This window comes from Kogia breviceps, chromosome 2 (genome assembly GCF_026419965.1).
Source record: "Kogia breviceps isolate mKogBre1 chromosome 2, mKogBre1 haplotype 1, whole genome shotgun sequence".
Classification (NCBI taxonomy): Eukaryota; Metazoa; Chordata; class Mammalia; order Artiodactyla; family Physeteridae; genus Kogia; species Kogia breviceps.
In genome coordinates, this window is record NC_081311.1 from 169,029,061 (window position 1) to 169,047,911 (window position 18,851).

The window sequence follows — 18,851 nt, forward strand, 5'->3', positions numbered from 1 at the left end:
GAAAGAGTTTGGATGAAGTAGAAAAGAATAGCTTTATTGCTTTGCCAGGCAAAGGGGCCACAGTAGGCTAATGCCCTCAAAACTGTGTCCCATGGTGGGGGGAGGTTTGTGAGGAGTCTTATAGTCAAGGGGAGGGGTTGCTGATGAGGATCTGGGTGCCTGCAGGACCTGCATTCCTTCAGTCTAGAGATCATCTGGTGTCAGGTGGTCTCATGATGGGGTTCTGTGGTTCTCGAGGTTATCGGACTGTGACCTCTCTGGAATGAAGAATGCTTCATCAAGTAGTTAACATCTTCCATTTGGTGGGGGTTTTAGTACTACAGAGGAGCTCAAAGATACTGATATGTATATTCCTTGAGCAGGAACCAGGACCCTGCTCCAAAGCTGCACTATTGTTTTTTTGACTACTCCTCACTTTCTCTGCATTCCCTCCATTCCTTGATTAGCAACTGTTTGAAACTGCCCTTTGGAACTCAGGGAAGGTCATGGAGGCTGAATGAAGCCTATTTCCTACAAACAAGAATGGGGGACACAGAAAGGGTTTTGTGCCCAGGAGTCCCACAGGGCCTACTTGCTTTCACATGGGTGCTAAAATTGGGGCAGATATTTTATTTTAATGTTAACTAGATGAATTGGATTTAAAATTTGTATGTCCTTTTTTTTCCTTTCATAATAAATTATAGTGATTTCCTAAGTTTTTACCTTAGGAAACTAGAAAAAGAGCAAATTAAATCCAAAGTAAGCAGAAGGAAAGAAGGAGTAAAAGTTAAATCAGAGATCAGTTGAATTGAAAACAGGAAATTAATAGAGAAAAGGCAACAAAACCAAAAGCTGGTTCTTTAAAAAGATCAATAAAATTGATAAACCTCTAGCCAGGCTTCCAAGAAAAAAATGAAAAAAGAAATAAATTTCTAATAATCATAAATGAAAGAAATGTCATGACTACAGATCCCATGGATAGTAAAGGAATATTATGAACAACTCTATGTTAACAGATTTGATAACTTAGATGTATTGGACCAATTCCTTGAAAGACACAATCTACCGAAACTCACACAGGGAGAAATATATAATCTGAACAGGTGTTTATCTATTAAAGAAATTGAATCAATAATTAATACTTTGTAATACCAAAAGCACCAAGCTGAGATGGTTTTATTGTTGAATTCTAGAGAACATTTAAAGAAGAAATGATACCAGTTCTCTGTAATTTTTCCAGAAAATAGGAGCTTAGAGAACACTTACTAATTCATTATGTGAGGCCAGCATTACCATGATACCATGACAGTGAAAAGACAATCCACACTAAGATAAAGTATTTGCAAAACACATATCTGATAGAGGATTTGTATCTGAAATATGCAAAGAACTGTTAAAACCTAACAATAAGCAAACAAACAGCCCAATTAAAAAGTAGAGAGAAGATCTAAATGGACAGCTCACCATAGAAGATAGACAGATGGCAAATAAGCATATGCTCAACATCCTATATCATGAGGAAATTGCAAGTTAAGACAACAATGAGATACCAGTTTGAAAAAATCTATTAGAATGGCTAAAATCCAAGACACTGACTACACCTAATGCTGACAAGGATGTAGAACAATAGGAACTGTTCATTGCTGGTAGGAGTGCAAAAGAGGACAGACAGCCACTTTGAAGAGAGTTTGACAGGTTTTTTACAAAGCTAAACATAGGCTTACCATACCATGTAACAGTCATGCTACTCAATATCCAGAGCTGAAAGCTTCTGTCCACACAGAAACCTGTACACAAATGTTTATAGCAACTTTATTCATAGCTGTCAAAAACCAGAAGGATCCAAGATGTCTTTCAATAGGTGAATGGATAAACTGGGGTACCATGGAATATTATTCACTGTTAAAAATGAACTGTGAAAAAAAAAAGTACATACAAAATTTGGGCTTCCCTGGCCGCGCAGTGGTTGGGAGTCCACCTGCCGATGCAGGGGACGCGGTTTCATGCCCCGGTCCGGGAGGATCCCACATGCTGCGGAGCGGCTGGTCCCGTGGGCCATGGACGCTGGGCCTGTGCATCCGGAGCCTGTGCTCCGCGATGGGAGATGCTGCAGCAGTGAGAGGCCCGCGTACCGCAAAAAAATTAAAAAAAATAAACTGTGTAGCCACAAAAAGACATGGAGGAATCTTGTATGCATATTGCTAAGTGAAAGAAGCCAGTCTGAAAAGGCTACATAGTGTATTCCAACTATATGACATTATGGAAAAGGTAAAAATCAATGAGTGCCAGAGTGGGAGTTGGAGTGAAATATGAGTAGGTGGAGCACAGAGAACTTTTAGGATAGCAAAGCTATTCGTTATGATACAGTCATGATGGATACATGACATTATTTATCTGTTAAAACCTGTAGAACTATACAACACAAATCTTGAAACTTAATGTAAACTATGGCCTTTAACTAATAATAATGTATCAATATTGGTTCATAATTTGTAATAAATGTTTCCATACTGTCTTAGTCTGCTCCAGCAACTGTAGGGGAGAAAAAATCATTTTCCCTCCACCCTTCTATGTTCTGGTTGAGACCAAGACAGAATGACAGGAGAAAAACAAACAAGTTTAATAATATGTATATACCTCCTACATACGTGGGAGATAACCCAGGAGAAAAATGAGTGACTCTCCAAAATGGCCCAAGCCATCACCTTTTAAATACCATTCCCAGCTAAAGACAAAAGAAGATTGGGGTAGAGGTGAGGTGGAGCCCACTTATGGGAATTTACCAGGCAAAGCAAAATAAACAAGGGTATAGTTGTTATGCAGATTTAAGTATAAGCTTTCTGCAGTAAGTTTTAGTCTTCCTCTTCCTGGTACAGAGAGGGAGATACCTTTACAAATGGATATTTCTCTTAGAAATGTAAATATCCCTTATAAAAGGATAACTTCTATTAGGTTTTCAGAGCTTCTCCAGTGTCTGCTGTTTCTTAAAAATAACTAGCTCAAGAAAATCCTTATGCCAAAGGGGCATATTTTGGGGTGGCATATTCTGTTCCCCTTCCCAGCCATAATAAGATAACATAACAAGTGGCTTGAACAACACAACTTTATTTTCTCACAGTCCTGAAGGCTAGAAGTTGGAGATGAGGGTTCCAACATGATTGGGTTCTACTGAGGACTCTTCTGGGATTGCAGATGGCCTCCTTCTCACTGGTTCTTCACAGGGCAGAGAAAGAGAAAGCAAACACTCTCTTGTTTCTTCTTATAAGCACACTAATCCCACCCACTGTGAGCCCACTCTCATGGCCTCATCTAAACCTGTCTCCCAAAGGACCCATGTCCAAAAGTCATCACATTGGTAGTTAATGCTTCATCATATGACTTTTAAGGGAACACAGTTCAGTCCATAGCATACACTAATGGAAGCTATTAATAAGAGAAATCGTGTGTTGGGGGGTGGTATATGAGAACTGTCAGAACTTTCTGCATAGTTTTACTGTAAACCTAAACATCTCTAAACAATAAAGTCTATTAAAAATAATAAGAACAAGGCTAAAGATTATGAATTTCAATTTCAGAGAGATTTAAAAATAGATGACAGGGCTTCCCTGGTGGCGCAGTGGTTGAGAATCCGCCTGCCGATGCAGGAGACACGGGTTCGTGCCCTGGTCCGGGAAGATCCCACATGCCGCGGAGCAACTAAGCCCGTGAGCCATGGCCACTGAGCCTGTGCGTCCGGAGCCTGTGCTCCGCAACGGGAGAGTCCGCAACAGTGAGAGGCCCGCATACCGCAAAAAAAAAAAAAAAGATGACATTTTCTTTGATATTCACTACCCAATAGAATGCTAAATATGACAAGAACAAGCCATGTCAAGTCAGCATTCACCATGTTACACCTTTTGGTCTTTTCCTTTCTTCTGCCTTCCTTGAAACTCTCTACCTTACTTTAAATGTCACTATTTTCCACTATATCCTTGTTTCTTGTTTTGTCCTCCACTTTTCATCTCCTACCTTTTCTCTCTTTTTGACTTCAGTGGACCATAAAAATAAAATGTGAGCTTCCATAATAATGAATCCGTAATCTGATTGTCTTATACTATAGTTTAAAGCTTCATAGTTACCTTAAAAAAATATAAAGTATCTGAAAGTCAGTAATGATCTGACAGTCAATAAAGGGAAGATCAATAAGCACATAAAATAATGTGTATATCTTATTATAGTAAAAAATCTATAGATTATTATTTAGTTTGTATCTGTTTTTTGTTGTTGAAAATACTTTTTTGGGGGGTTGGGCATATTCTAAAGTCAGGGTTTTTTTAAAGGTAATATTCATATAACGTAGAAATAACCATGTTAAAGTGTGCTATTTAGTGTATTTAAAGTGTTGTGCAACCTCTATCTAGTTCCAAAACATTTTCATTAATCCAAAAGGGTATTCTGTACCTGATAAGGAGTCATTGCAGATTTCCCCCTCACCCTAGTCTCTGGAAACTACTAATCTGCTTTCTATCTCTGTGGATTTGTCTATTCTGGGTATTTCATTTAAATGGAATCATAGAATATGTGACCTTTTGTATACATCCATTATATGGATAAACCACATTTTCTTTATTCAGTCGTTAGTTTATGAACATTTGTGTTGTTTCTACTTTTGGCTATTGTGATTAGTGATGCCATGAACATTTCTGTAGAAGTTTTTGAACAGTTAATTTAAATTCTTTTTGGTATATGACTAGGAATCGGATTGCTGGATCTTATGGTAATGCTAGGTTTAACTTTTTGAGGAACTTCCAAAATATTTTCTACTGTAGTTGCACCATTTACATTCCAACAATAATGTACAAGAGTTCTAATTTCTCTCCCCATTCTTGCCAACACTTTTTCTTTTTTTAAGTTATAGCCATCCCTGTGTATATATGAAGTGCTGTCTCATGGTAAAATGAGGTTTCCTCCTATAACTTATTCTATATGTTAAATTTATGTGCAATTATTAATATGTTAAAGTCTATTAAAATACAGTAAATGTCCTGCAGATTAAGAGAGTATTATAGTGCTTCAACAGATCCTTTTATAGAAATATTGTTTTGACATTTTAATATTTAATTGTGCTTAATTTGAGGCAAGTACATTCATTTAGAACAGGAATGCCCATCAGAGGAACTCTTTGCCATGCTGGCTTTTGAGTTTGCCATAGAGCCTTCTAGTTTGATAGAATACATAATGTCCAAAGTGAAAAAGATTTAAAACACTATATGCTTGATTTTGACAGAGTGCAAAGAATGATTAAATAAAGGTATTAGCAGTCATTAAGCCCAGTATCTGGTCATTATTATCAAATACTGCGTGAATACCGCCAGTTAAATGAATATGAACAGCTATCTCATAAGATAATTCATTCCTTTTTTTTTTTTTTTTAATTTTATTTTTGGCTGCGTTGGGTCTTCGTTGCTGTGTGCAGGCTTTCTTTGGTTGCGGATATGGGGGCTACTCTTTGTTTTGGTCCGTGGGCTTATCATGGTGGTAGCTTCTTTTTGTTGCGGAGCACGGGCTCTAGGCATGCCAGATTCAATAGCTGTGGTATGCGGGCTCAGTAGTTGTGGCTTGCCGGGCTGTATAGTGCAGGCTCAGTAGTTGTGGCGCACGGGCTTAGTTGCTCCGTGGCATGTGGGATCTTCCTGGACCAGGGCTCGAACCTGTGTCCCCTGCATTGGCAGACGGATTCTTAACCACTGCCACCAGGGAAGTCCCATTCATTCCATTTTAGACAGCTCTGTTTATAAACTTAAGTTCTTCTGTATGCTAGGTTAATAACTGCTGTCCTTGAACAGATACTAATTGGATCTTGTTATTCTCTCTAGCTACATGTCCGTTTTTCCACATGAAGACAGCTACCATATCCTCTCAAGTTTTCTCTTTTTCTACATCTGACACTTCTAATTCTTTCTACCCGTCACATTTCAGAGTTCTTATACCTTCACTGTTCTACTTGCTGTCTTCTGGATGTGCTCTAGTTTGTAGTCATCCATTCTAAAGGGTATTTCTCTAGACATTATCTGATCCAAAGAATGGAACTAACACATAAGGTGATTTGCATGCTCGTGATAGGCCTGTGATTTAGACATGTGTGTTCCCTTTCTGCAAGTGGATAAGCTTAGGCTCAGACAGGTAAAGGTGTATTCCCAAGGTCATAGAATATGTGGAAGAATGGAGTTTTAAGTCCAGTTCAGGTTTAACTGTCTGCAAAGCTATACTCTTTTTGTTAATAATCGTAATACCAATATTGATAAACATAATAACATTTATTGCATAGGTAGAGTATACTCAACACTGTACTAAGTACTTAGACTCCCACCTAAGCCTCACAGAAGACTTGTGAGGTAGAGATTACTATTTTTACAAATGAGAGAATTGAAGATCAGAAAATTCTAATAATTTTCTAAAGGCCACTGAGAGACTGGTATAGTCAAGATTTAAAACCAAATGTGATTCCAAAGATTGTTCTCTTAAATATTATACTGTTCTGTCTATGCTGTTCCATGATATAGTTGATATTTCAGTAATTAAGAGCACAACTACCAGGTGTTTCAGTGTTCTAGGTCTATATAAAATAATTCATGTTAAAAATATACAACTTACAATTATTACAAATTTATTATTAATTTTTCTTTCATTTCATTTGATGCAAATACACTGCTGATTTGACTGTATATTGATACAACCTTTTTGTCAGTATTTAGCAAAATACCAAAAAGAAAGGGTGACTATATTTAAAAATTTGTTTTATTTTAGGTCCACCTCATCCATTTAACCGAGATGAGACAATAATCATTGCTTTGGCATCAGTCTCTGTATTAGCTGTTTTGATAGTTGCCTTATGCTTTGGATACAGGATGCTGACAGGTAAAAATATAATTTTTTGTTTTGTTATTTATCAAACATGTCATTTAATCAGAACTGATTTTATTTTTTAAAAAATTCATCATGGTAAAAAACATTTCTGTGCTGTGGTAACCCCAGAGTCATCCTTCTCTCTTAAACTTTTTGTCCTAGTTTTTATGAAAGGTTTCAAACATATACAAAATACCTGTTACCCAGCTTCAATGATTGTCACCTCTGTGTATCATCTATAGCCCCACTCACCACATGCTTCCATGCCACTGGATTATTTTGAAATAAATTGAAGGTATAACTTACCTGTAAATATTTTAGTATTATCTCTGAAATATAAAGACTTAAAATATATATAACCACAATACCATTTTCACATCTGAAAATAACAGTAATTTCTAAGTATCATCAACTGTCTAGTTGGTTCTCATAAACTTTAGATTTGACAAGCTTTTTAGGAAATCAGCACCCATTCATTCATTTGAATAACTTTAATAAAACCTTCTTTAATGTTTCTGCATATTTCTTAGGGTTTTTTACTGGGTGTGTTACTGGAACAATCTCCCAGAATTCAGCTTTTGTGTTATTCATTTATCATCTTCATTTATAGATGATTCCTAGTTTCGTAAGTAGTTTTATTCTCATTGACGTTAGGCATAAGTCTTGCTGTCTGTCCTTCTGTAGGTCTTTTTTTAACTGTAATATGTTAAAAAGTGTAATAAAGATTTTCATTTTAAGAGAACCACACATTAGCAGGTTCTTTTCCCTATTCCTCTAGGAGACCGTAAACAAGGTCTTCACAGTATGAACATGATGGAGGCAGCAGCATCAGAGCCCTCTCTTGACCTAGATAATCTGAAACTGTTAGAGGTAAGATTGCTTTCAGATTACAAACTGTTTTTTCTGCTCTCATAGTATATCTGAGACAGTGATTTCATTAACTCATTCATTTATTCAACAAGAATTTATTATCAGTTTTGTGCCAAGGCCTGTTCTAGGCACTGAGAATGTTGGTGAACAATACAGATACATGAGGCTTATATTCTAGTGAGAGAGAGGCTACAAGAGGTTAAATAAATGAAAGTACAGTTGACCCTTGAACAACATGGTTTTGAACTGAATGGGTCCACTCATACACAGATTTTTTTCAATAGTAGATACTACAGTACTACACCATCCACAGTTGGTTGAATCTGTGGATGTGGAACCATGTGTATATGAAGGGTCAACTATAAGCTGTATGTGGATTTTGGACTATGTGGAGGGGTTGGTGTCCCTAACCCTCACATTGTTCAGAGGTCAACTGTATATTTCAAGTAGTAGTAAGTGCTATAGAGAAAAAAAAGCAAATGAGGTAAGAAAGTTATGGAAAAGGGGTTATTAAAGAAAGTATATTTAGAAAGGAGATGATCTTTGAATACAGACTTGAACAAGAGTATGGGAATAAAGACATCAAATTCTGAGAAAAATGTGCTAGGCAAGCAATTCACAATAGATGCTGAATAAATATTCCTTGTCTGTGTATATATTGTATGTTGTATAGGTATGTATAAATATTATGTTTTGTATAGAATTAAATTTTCATTTGGTAATATATCAGAAGCTGTGTTAAAAGTCTTACCATGATGAATGTTTTTATGATCTTTATTAGGATAAATTAACTAAACCAGAGACTGCTAAATAATCTGGTAGATTTGGTTATATAAAACATTTTAAGAACCATCCATTTGGGAGAAAAATATAATAAAAGTTAAAGCAAAATTTAGAAAAGGTATTTCAACACATAAACAATTGATAAAGAGATGGTAGAAATCAACATGAAATAAACAGTCCATCAAAAATAGACAAAAGAGATGAATTATCAATTCACAGAAGAAGTAAGTATGCCTAGTAAATGTATAATAAGATGTCCAATTTACTAAACTGGAAAAAATACTAATTAAAACCATTAGGATTTTATCCTGGACTGAGTAAAAGAAACACTCCCAAACATTGCTGATTTAACTTTATATTGATACAGCCTTCCTAAAGGGCAGTCTGTTTGTTAAAATTTAAATTAGAAATAATGAATGAAATATAACAAATATCCTTAAATAGTAAATCCCTAACCTTTTTTCAGTAAAAAGTCAGAGAAATCCCAGAAGCCAAAAATGGAAGAGAACAGTTGCATCTTGCTGGGGTTTTTTTGAGTTATTTTTTATTGTACTATATTGTACTAGATATTGTGAATGTAATATTGTGGAGATCCTGTGTTCTGTTAGGTTCTTCTAAATTGTGTTCATTTCGTTGTTTATTTTAGTAGGTGATTAACTTGGTTGGACATATTGCAAACTCATCTCTTGAGCTGAAGTGCAGTTGCTTTTTATCTTTAGCTGGAGTATGTCCCATGCATTAATTGGGTTTCCAACTCTCTGACTCTCCTTTTTGGAATTCTCCCTTCATTTTCCATGCTGTGGTTGCCCCAAATTCTGTCCCCTGCTTCCTGAGGCCAGAAAGATTTTCTATCACAGTTTTTGCTCCACTACTCAGTGCAGATTTCAGCCTGCTCACAGGCTTAAAGCTATAAAAATAAGTAGCTCACCCTATGCCTGCCATTCCTTTCTTCCAAGTGTTGACTCCCCTCAGAACCTATCTACTTTTGTTCATTCTCCAGCATTTTTAGGTTTCTTTTTAAAAATTTTGTTCAGAGTTTATTGTTGTCATCTGAGGGAGGGCTGGGTCTGTTAGGAGTTTCTGAGCCATATAAGATGCCAAATTTATTATTTTCTTGACAATGGAGTTACTCAAACTAAGCAATAGAGACCTGGTTGCGTACATATGGATTTATACTTTATTATTTAGTAAATTTGATTGTTAAGTTGTGATGAAATAATATCTTGCTTTCTTCAAAACAAATTTACAGCTGATTGGCCGGGGTCGATATGGAGCCGTATATAAAGGTTCCTTAGATGAACGTCCAGTTGCTGTAAAAGTGTTTTCCTTTGCAAACCGTCAGAATTTTATCAATGAGAAGAACATTTACAGAGTGCCTTTGATGGAACATGACAACATTGCTCGCTTTATAGTTGGAGATGAGAGAGTCACTGCAGATGGACGCATGGAGTATTTGCTTGTGATGGAGTATTATCCCAATGTAAGTTCTTCATAAAAAATATACTGACATTTAAGTCAGTCAGATTTGTAGGAGGACCCTGGTTATGTAGAGTGTTGCTGGTTTGCAAACTGGTTATTAATGTTCTACAATGAGATAAGGATTTTACTCCAGAATGTGAATGAAACTATTTAGTCCCTACGCACTCACGTCACTCTGTCTCTGTCTCTGTCTCCCTCTCTCAGCAAGACTTTCTTGATGAAGGAAGCAGTGCTTTGATCAACATTTATTCTGATACATGCTTCTCATCCCAGACTGGTAATAAATAGTTTGTAGATGAGCACCTTGAGTAGCACTGACACATATAGATTTACAAAAGCCTTCTGTTTTCTACTTCTAAAACATAACAGTATAATTTATATTTGTACTGGTATGAGATACAGTGTAAAGAAAGAGTTGAAAATACTTTTTTTTCTGTCTTAAGTTGATGTATAAAAGAAGCGTTTAAAATGAAATAACCATTCATAATTTTTAATATTGGAGAAATAAAAATTGATAATGTCTAAATTCTCTTTTCCATCCTCTCCTCCCCTCTCTACCTATACAAATGTCTTTTCTTACTTCAAGATTCTGAAATGTTATAATTCATTAGATCTCCTTTGAATCCTAACATATGCAAATCCTTTTTACAGCTGCTAACTTACCTCTTCGTGTTCAAGTAAAGTAATTCTACTTTTTTCCCCGTTTTACTTTTTCCTCCCATACAGGGATCTCTATGCAAGTATTTAAGTCTCCATACAAGTGACTGGGTAAGCTCTTGCCGTCTGGCTCATTCTGTGACTAGAGGACTGGCTTATCTTCATACAGAATTACCACGAGGAGGTAAGACAATGAATAAAAGAGGCATGACAACCATGTGGGGCCAGAATTCACAAAGGGAAATTTTATTCATATCTTTAAAGTAAAAGTATATTTATATTATAGCAGATGTATTATCAGCCAGTTGTTTACAAGATCTAGTGTGAGGAAATATATTTGAAATTTAACAAGAAGAATAAGAAAAAGAACTTCAATTCTCTAGAGGGTTCATGTATTCCATTGCGATTTTGATTAAAGCTCTGAACAGTCTCCCTGTAAAGATAGATGTATGGGCATACTTTAAAAAATACTGTTTTGATTGTAGGGGTTCTCAAATCCTTTGAAGTTCATCTATGAACCTAGGTTAAGAACCTCTTAGCTAGACTGTTGTATTTTCCTTGTATTTATTTTGCTTATTTAAGTGAATTATAAATCTTTACACATGAATTCCATAGGTTGGTTGGTCTTTAGTGTAAAACCCAAATGTATCTTTTGATAAATCAGTGCTTCTCTTAGCTAGAATTAGGCTTGTTCAAATTTATCAGGGAGAAAAATGTAACAGGTTTCAATGAGGATGACATTTTTTTTTCTTTCTCATGTAAGAATCTGAAGAGAGACAGTCTAATGTTTTTTGGCAGCACCATAATATGATCAGGGCCCCAGGCTCCTCTATTTCTCCTCCATTACTCTTTATATGTGGCTTGTTTTCAAGGTCACCTCATTGTCCATCATGCTATATGCTAATCAGCAGAGAAAAGGAAAGTAGAAGGAGTTGCCTCCTTTTGCCTCGAGAAGTCCCACTCTTGTGCTTATGTTTTGCTTCCCAGAACTTAGTCCATGCTTTCCTACCACACTTAGCTGCAAGGGATGCTTTTGAATATAACACTGGGTTCTGTTACTAAATAGGAAGAAGAGAACGCATGGTGAGGAGTAAGGCTTCGCCAGTGTGTCATTACCGTGTGGTTATGTTCCTTGCCATAAGTACAGTTTATATTCAGCCTTTATGTACATTTTTGCTAGTTTTTCAAAGCATCTTTTTAATATATTTGCTTTTTCACTTTGTTTCAGTATACACCTCACATCACAGGCACCTCTAAATTAGCGTTGCTGTGAAAATCCGTCTTTGCATTTTCATCCCTTACAGCAGTTTTCTTGTCATGCATTGTTTTTTCAGTTTCTCTGACCTCTACAATGAAGAGAATATTTAATGTAACAATTTCTTAGATCTTTGTTCCATTGTATGATAGCATGGATCATCTTTTCTATCTGCTGCTTCATATATAAATAATTTCTCCTGAATAATTTATCAGTTCATTTATCTTGACATCTTGCTTTTCCTGAATATAGAATTGACCAATGTTATTGCCTGTGTCAGCAACTTGATGCACTTACTTTAGTGCTTTAGCTCATTAACGATTTGTACTGTGTTTCCTTATTCTTAAATATCATAACTCCTTTGAAGAGCTGGCTTAGCACAGAACTTAAAATACCATCCTAATCCCCCTTTTCAAGGCTTGCATGATTCAATAAGGTTTCTAGTCAAACACTGGCTGAAAAGAGTGATTACCATCAAATATGAGTTTTATTTAAACACAGATATTATTCTAAAACATTACTTAATATTATCACTAAATAGTTAACCATTTAAAAATGCATATCTGTATGCTATTGTAAAAAAAACATAAGTATAATAGCTATTTGAGTTTTTGGTTTTACCTAATTATTTAAAAAATATTCCATACCTTACACCAGTCAGAATGGCCCTCATCAAAAAGTCTGCAAGTAATAAATGCTGGAGAGGGTGTGAAGAAGGAACCCTCCTACACTGCTGGTAGGAATGTAAATTGGTACAGCCACTATGGAGAACAGTATGTAGGTTCCTTAAAAAACTAAAAATAGAGGTACCATATGGTCCAGCAATCTCACTCCTGGGTACATACCCGGAGAAAATATAATTTGAAAAGATACATGCACCCCAATGTTCGTTGCAGCACTATTTACAATAGCCAAGCCACAGATGTCCATCGACAGATGAATGGATAAAGATGTGGTATATATATATATATATATATATATATATATATATATATATAAAGGGAATATTACTCAGCCATAATATAATGCCATTTACAGCAACATGGGTGGACCTAGAGATTATCATACTAAGTGAAGTAAGCCAGAGAAAGACAAATATCATATATCACTTATATGTAGAATTTGCAAAAAAAAAAAAGCCACAAATGAACTTATTTACAAAACAGAAATAGACCCACAGACATAGAAAACAATCATATAGTTACCAAAGGGGAGGGGGGAGAGGGATAAATCAGGAGGATGGAATTAACATATACACACTACTATATATAAAATAGATAACCAACAAGGACCCACTGTATAGCACAGGGAGCTATACTCTATATTTTGTAATAACCTATAAGGGAAAATTATCTGAAAAAGAATATGTCTGTGTGTGTGTGTGTGTGTGTATGCATGTATATGTATAACTGAATCACTGCTGTACACCTGAAACTAACATGACATTATAAATGACTATATTTCTTTTTTTTTTTCTTTTTAAACATCTTTATTGGAGTATAACTGTTTTACAATACTGTGTTAGTTTTTCCTTTACAACAAAGTGAATCAGTTATACATATACATATGTTCCCGTATCTCTTCCCTCTTGCGTCACCCTTTCTCCCACCCTCCCTACCCCACCCCTCTAGGTGGTCACAAAGCACAGAGGTGATCTCCCTGTGCTATGAGGCAGCTTCCCACTAGCTATCTAATTTACATTTGGTAGTGTATATATGTCCCTGCCACTCTCTCACTTCGTCACAGCTTACCCTTCCCCCTCCCCATATCCTCAAGTCCATGCTCTAGTAAGTCTGTGTTTTATTCCCGTGTACATGACTATATTTCAATAATAAATAAATACTCCAACTATACTGTACTCTTTCAAAACATTTAAAGTGACATTTCACTTTTTTTCAGAGAACTCTATTCTTCCCAGTATCTTTAGATATAACTTTGCTATTTGGCATACAAATTTTGTAGTAAGGAATAATACTATTATTATTTATTCAGCTATTTTTTGCTTCAGGAGAAGTAGGAGTTGAACCTATTTATTTGTAATTGGTTCTCCCTAAGAATTTTTTTCCTAATGATAATGTCAATGTAACATTATCATGGAAAAAAGTCTAGCAAAGAAAGAACATATATAGATCACTTAAATCTATAACCAGAAAATTACTATTAACTAGTTTATGTACATCTTTCCAGGTCCTTTGCTCTGTGTGTGTGTGTGTGTGTGTGTGTGTGTTTATGTAAATATCCACAGAGAGACTTTTGTGTTCAGGTTTTATTTTTTAACATAATTAAAATAATATTGTGTCCCACTTTGCTTTCAGAAATTTGCCAAGTATGCTACTGCCCAGGGCAAAATCATTACATGCTCGGCCCCCCTTTCTACAAACCACAACCCCTTCCCCAATAAAAAAAATTAAAATGAATATTGAGGGGAACTTTAAGGGGAAAAGAAGTCTTAGAAAGGTGGTCTATAGTTCCACCCTCTGCATTGGTGATGAATCCTCTCTTGTCTCTTCCTTTTTCTTTTTTTCTTTTTCCTTATTTCCTCCCTCGCTTCATTCCTCCTTTGCTTCCTCCCTCTCCTCTTTTCATTTCTTTTGTTTCCTTTTTTAACAATAGCAGGAAGTATTACCCTGTTTTCCCCTCTGGCTGGCTGGCTGACTGACTCATTGCACATTCTTCACATTATTAACCTGGTTTCCCTTATGTGTGAGATATTTTAGTTTAAGTATTGCTTTGGTGTTAGTATACAAACATTTTCCAGTGTCTCTATAAATTTTCTTATATAAATATCAGCTCGAGATTATACCACATATACTTATGTTGTGGTTTTATCCAGAGTAAGAAATGTTAGGGGTTGAATGAGCCATGTTAGTACATACTTTGGAAGGCTGGACCGGGAAGAGGAGCAAATGAGAAAGAAGTCAATTTTTAGAAAAAGAAACCTGGTAACTGCTATTTTTCTTCTGGTTGTGCTATTGCGCGCCCCCGCCCGGCCCCCCACCCCCACCCCCCCCCCGCCCATATCAAAGGAATCATTATCTTCTGTCTTTAGTTTCATTGTTGGTGAAATTGGAGTCTAATGTATGTTAATGAGAGTAATGAATGTAAGTACTGAGTCTTTTTGTGTCTAAATATAAACACTCTCAACTTATCATTGACTTTGTTCTGATTGCTCTATTTCTTTCTATACCTGAGGAGTTATTTTAAATTTTGGGAATGGTACTTTAGAATTTTTTTCTTTTCAAGAGCTGCGGTTTTATTTCAATATAAGATTTATATAAGGTTTTCTTTTTAAAAAATTTTATTGGAGTATAGTTGATTTACAATGTTGTGTTAACTTCTATACAACAGAGTGACTCAGCTATATATATATATATATATATATATATATATATATTCTTTTTCATATTCTTTTCCATTATGGTTTATTACAGGATATTGAATATAGTTCCCTGTGCTATACAGTAGGACCTTGTTGTTTTTCCATCCTATATATAATAGTTTGCATCTGCTAATCCCAAACTCTCAATCCGTTTCTCCCCCTCCCCCCCTCCCCCAAGGTTTTCTTATAAAGAGGAAAAGAATTATGATTTTAGTTAGGGGCTTAGGTTGGATATATTCTTTCACTCAGCAAGCAATTGCTATATGCCATGCCTTTTGAATTCAGGCAAAACATGTTCTCTCTCTGCCTACATGGAACATATAGTCTTCTGATTAACAAGTAATAGAATGAGTATAATAGTGTTTTGTTTCCTTGTAAAATCAGAAAACAGCTACCAGTCCATTGCAAAACTGTTTCTAGTTTGATTTGAAGAACTGTGGTGGGCTTAGATACATGGCTAAGCCTCAGGACAAAACTGGGATTTTCTGTCATAGGTTTGATTTGTTAAGCTGTAACATAATACTATAAAATACATATACCAATTTTGGAGCCATGTCAGTTTTTCAGTGATAATTGTTTTAGATAAGTTGACTTTTTATTGTTTTTTATGCAAGATAGTCCTTTCTCTATTGCCTCCTTTTGCTACTCTAGAAAAGGAAAAAAAAATGTACATGTTAAAATTAGAAGCAACAGCCTCTTGGCTATTAATTGCAGCTGAATGTTTATGCAGCTGAATGTTTAGAGCTTAATTAATCATAGTTCCAACAGGAGTTATGTTGTGAAATATACCGAAAATAGTGGGCATTGTGAGTTGAAATTTTGATTTCTTATGTCCTTTTTTGCTATTGGAAAATTAATGGGTAGAAAAATAACACTATCTTCTATATTTATATAGCCGCTATTACCTTCATGCTCATTTCATGTCCAGTAGTGCTATTTAAGCATTAATAAATATTTGAAAATTATCCAAACAGATCACTATAAACCTGCAATTTCCCATCGAGATTTAAATAGCAGAAATGTTCTGGTGAAAAATGATGGGACCTGTGTTATTAGTGACTTTGGGTTGTCCATGAAGCTAACTGGAAATAGACTGGTGCGCCCAGGGGAGGAAGATAATGCAGCCATAAGTGAGGTGAGTGTATACAAAAGGTATCACACTGACATATTTTCAAAACATAATAAATTGCATTTAAAAATCCACTAACTACTCAGGACAGTTATCCTTATCCAAGTGTAGCATATTAGGAATTACAAAATTAAGATATGCAGAAGATATTGCATGAAGTTCATCAATTCATTGTGGAAATCACTGCCATTCCAACTCATTTTTGTCAATATTAGTAGGAATGCTATTGAATAGGATGAATATATCACAGTTTAATTATTTTAAAAGCGTATTTTTTTTTGAAAGAAAAAATTGCTAAGGTGAATTTTATTAAAATTAAAAACTGCTCTGTGAAAGACAGTGTTAAGAGAATGAAAAAAAAGCAAGCCATAGACTGGGAGAAAATATTTGAAAAACACATATCTGATATAAAGGACTTGTATCCAGAATATAGAAGAACTCTTAAAACTCAACAGTAAGAAGACAAACAAGCCAATTAAAAAATAGAAGATCTGAACAGATGTACAGATGGCAAATAAGCATATAAAAGTTACTCAACATCATTCCTCATTAGAGAACTGCAAATCCAAACAAGATTCCATTACATTCAATTGGTTAAAAAAAACAAACAAACAATAATATCAAATGCTGGTGAAGATGTGGAGCAACAGCAACTCATTCATTGTTGGTGGGAATGCAAAAGGGTACAGCCACTTTGGAAGACATAGTCTCCCAGCAGTCACACTCGTATCTATGTATTTACCCAATTGAGTTGACAACTTATATTCACACAGAAACCTGTACATAAATGTTTTAACAGCTTTATTCATAATTGCCAAAAACTGGAAGCAACCAGGATGTCCTAAAATGGGTATTTTATTTATTAAAAATTTGGTATAGAAAGGTTCACTGACATGCTTAGGTTCAAATAACATTGACATACTGTTGACCTGAAATTTATGTATAACTTCTGGTCTAATATGTGCCCTTCAGAATATGCTACATTCTTTTTCTGAAATACATCACTCTAATTTATCAGGTTGGCACAATCAGATATATGGCACCAGAAGTTCTAGAAGGAGCTGTGAACCTGAGGGACTGTGAATCAGCTTTGAAACAAGTAGATATGTATGCACTTGGACTAATTTATTGGGAGATATTTATGAGATGTACAGACCTCTTCCCAGGTAAGGGAACTGCTGTCAAAAATTGATGTATGTTTTGAAGTGAAGCAGTTATATTTTTTTCTACCTATATTAAATAAGTCAACTTTGATGTGTTTGTACTTTCATTTAAACCTTTAGCTCATTGCCATCTAGTGTTCAGAAACATTACTAGCAGAAGGATGTGAATCAGGAAAAATTTTTAGAAAGGACTCCAGGTTTGCATCTGAGTATAATTTAATTAATTGCTCATAATAGCTTATCTGTGTTCAGGTTGGTCTCTGATTGCTTTAGCAGTCATTGTTTTCCTTACACAACCTCTGAGCATTTGCGAAGCTGCACTTAACAGTGTTTCCTGAATTGACCCAGTAAGGAATTAGAAGTAATGAATTATCCATTGGAACACTTTTTCTTCCTGTCTTTTTTTCATTCTCCTTTTCTTCCTTTTAAAAAAACTTCTCCCTTGTCATCATGCCTTCCTGCCTACCTTTCTTCCTTTCATGAAAGAACACTCATTTAATGTGAATGCTTATTTGAGGCTTACTTGAAATAGCCAAATAATTGTATATTTTTTCTCCTTTTGTTAAGATTACATCATTGTCATTGTGATATAAAAATTTAAAGTAATTACCAATATGTGCACTGCACCCTTATAGGTGGTTTACAAAATGATTTGACATAAATGGTCTTTATCTTATAGGAATAACCACATTAAAAGCATAAGAAAAGGATATAAAGTCAGTTAAACTAGCATTGGACAAATTTATGAAATGGAACTATTTAATAAAAACAGATTAATAATGGGATTGAATTTTTTTTGATTTAAAAACAGTAAGCATTTAACAATAGTTTAATTTTAAAATATAATGAAATAAATAAATAATTATTTAGATTACCTACACATCAATCAGTTATTATTTAGAAGTATATTTTCCAGTTAATTGGAAGTACGGAGTACTCAAAGTGTTTTTCTGGAAATAGCAGTGATTACAGTAGTATCACATATTATTGGAACCATGGAACTTTTAATTTCTATTATTGGAACTTTGGCCACATATGTTTTAAAAATCCTGATCCAGAATTTCTGGTTTTTAGAACTATGTCTGACTAAAATGATTCTTGTATCAACTTTAGTTAGTACATTGCTATCAGCAACATTTTTTGAACAATTACTGATTCAAAGAATATCTGTTGCTTTTGGACTGATAAATAATAAAATGTAATATCAGATGTTTGAAAAATAAAAGACAATTAAATCTTGTTTGAAGAATATTATTATAATAGAAATATAGG

General features: G+C 35.0%; 1 protein-coding gene across 1 annotated transcript in view; it reads left to right on the plus strand.

Annotated features, from left to right (window-relative positions):
* Positions 1–18,851, plus strand: part of BMPR2 (bone morphogenetic protein receptor type 2) — a 183,066-nt gene that overhangs the window by 133,413 nt on the left and 30,802 nt on the right. The window contains exons 4-9 of the mRNA XM_059053373.2: positions 6,766–6,876; positions 7,643–7,734; positions 9,767–9,997; positions 10,723–10,837; positions 16,262–16,422; positions 17,435–17,582. Of these exons, the coding sequence (XP_058909356.1) occupies positions 6,766–6,876; positions 7,643–7,734; positions 9,767–9,997; positions 10,723–10,837; positions 16,262–16,422; positions 17,435–17,582 (858 nt within the window). The remainder of the gene's footprint in view (positions 1–6,765; positions 6,877–7,642; positions 7,735–9,766; positions 9,998–10,722; positions 10,838–16,261; positions 16,423–17,434; positions 17,583–18,851) is intronic.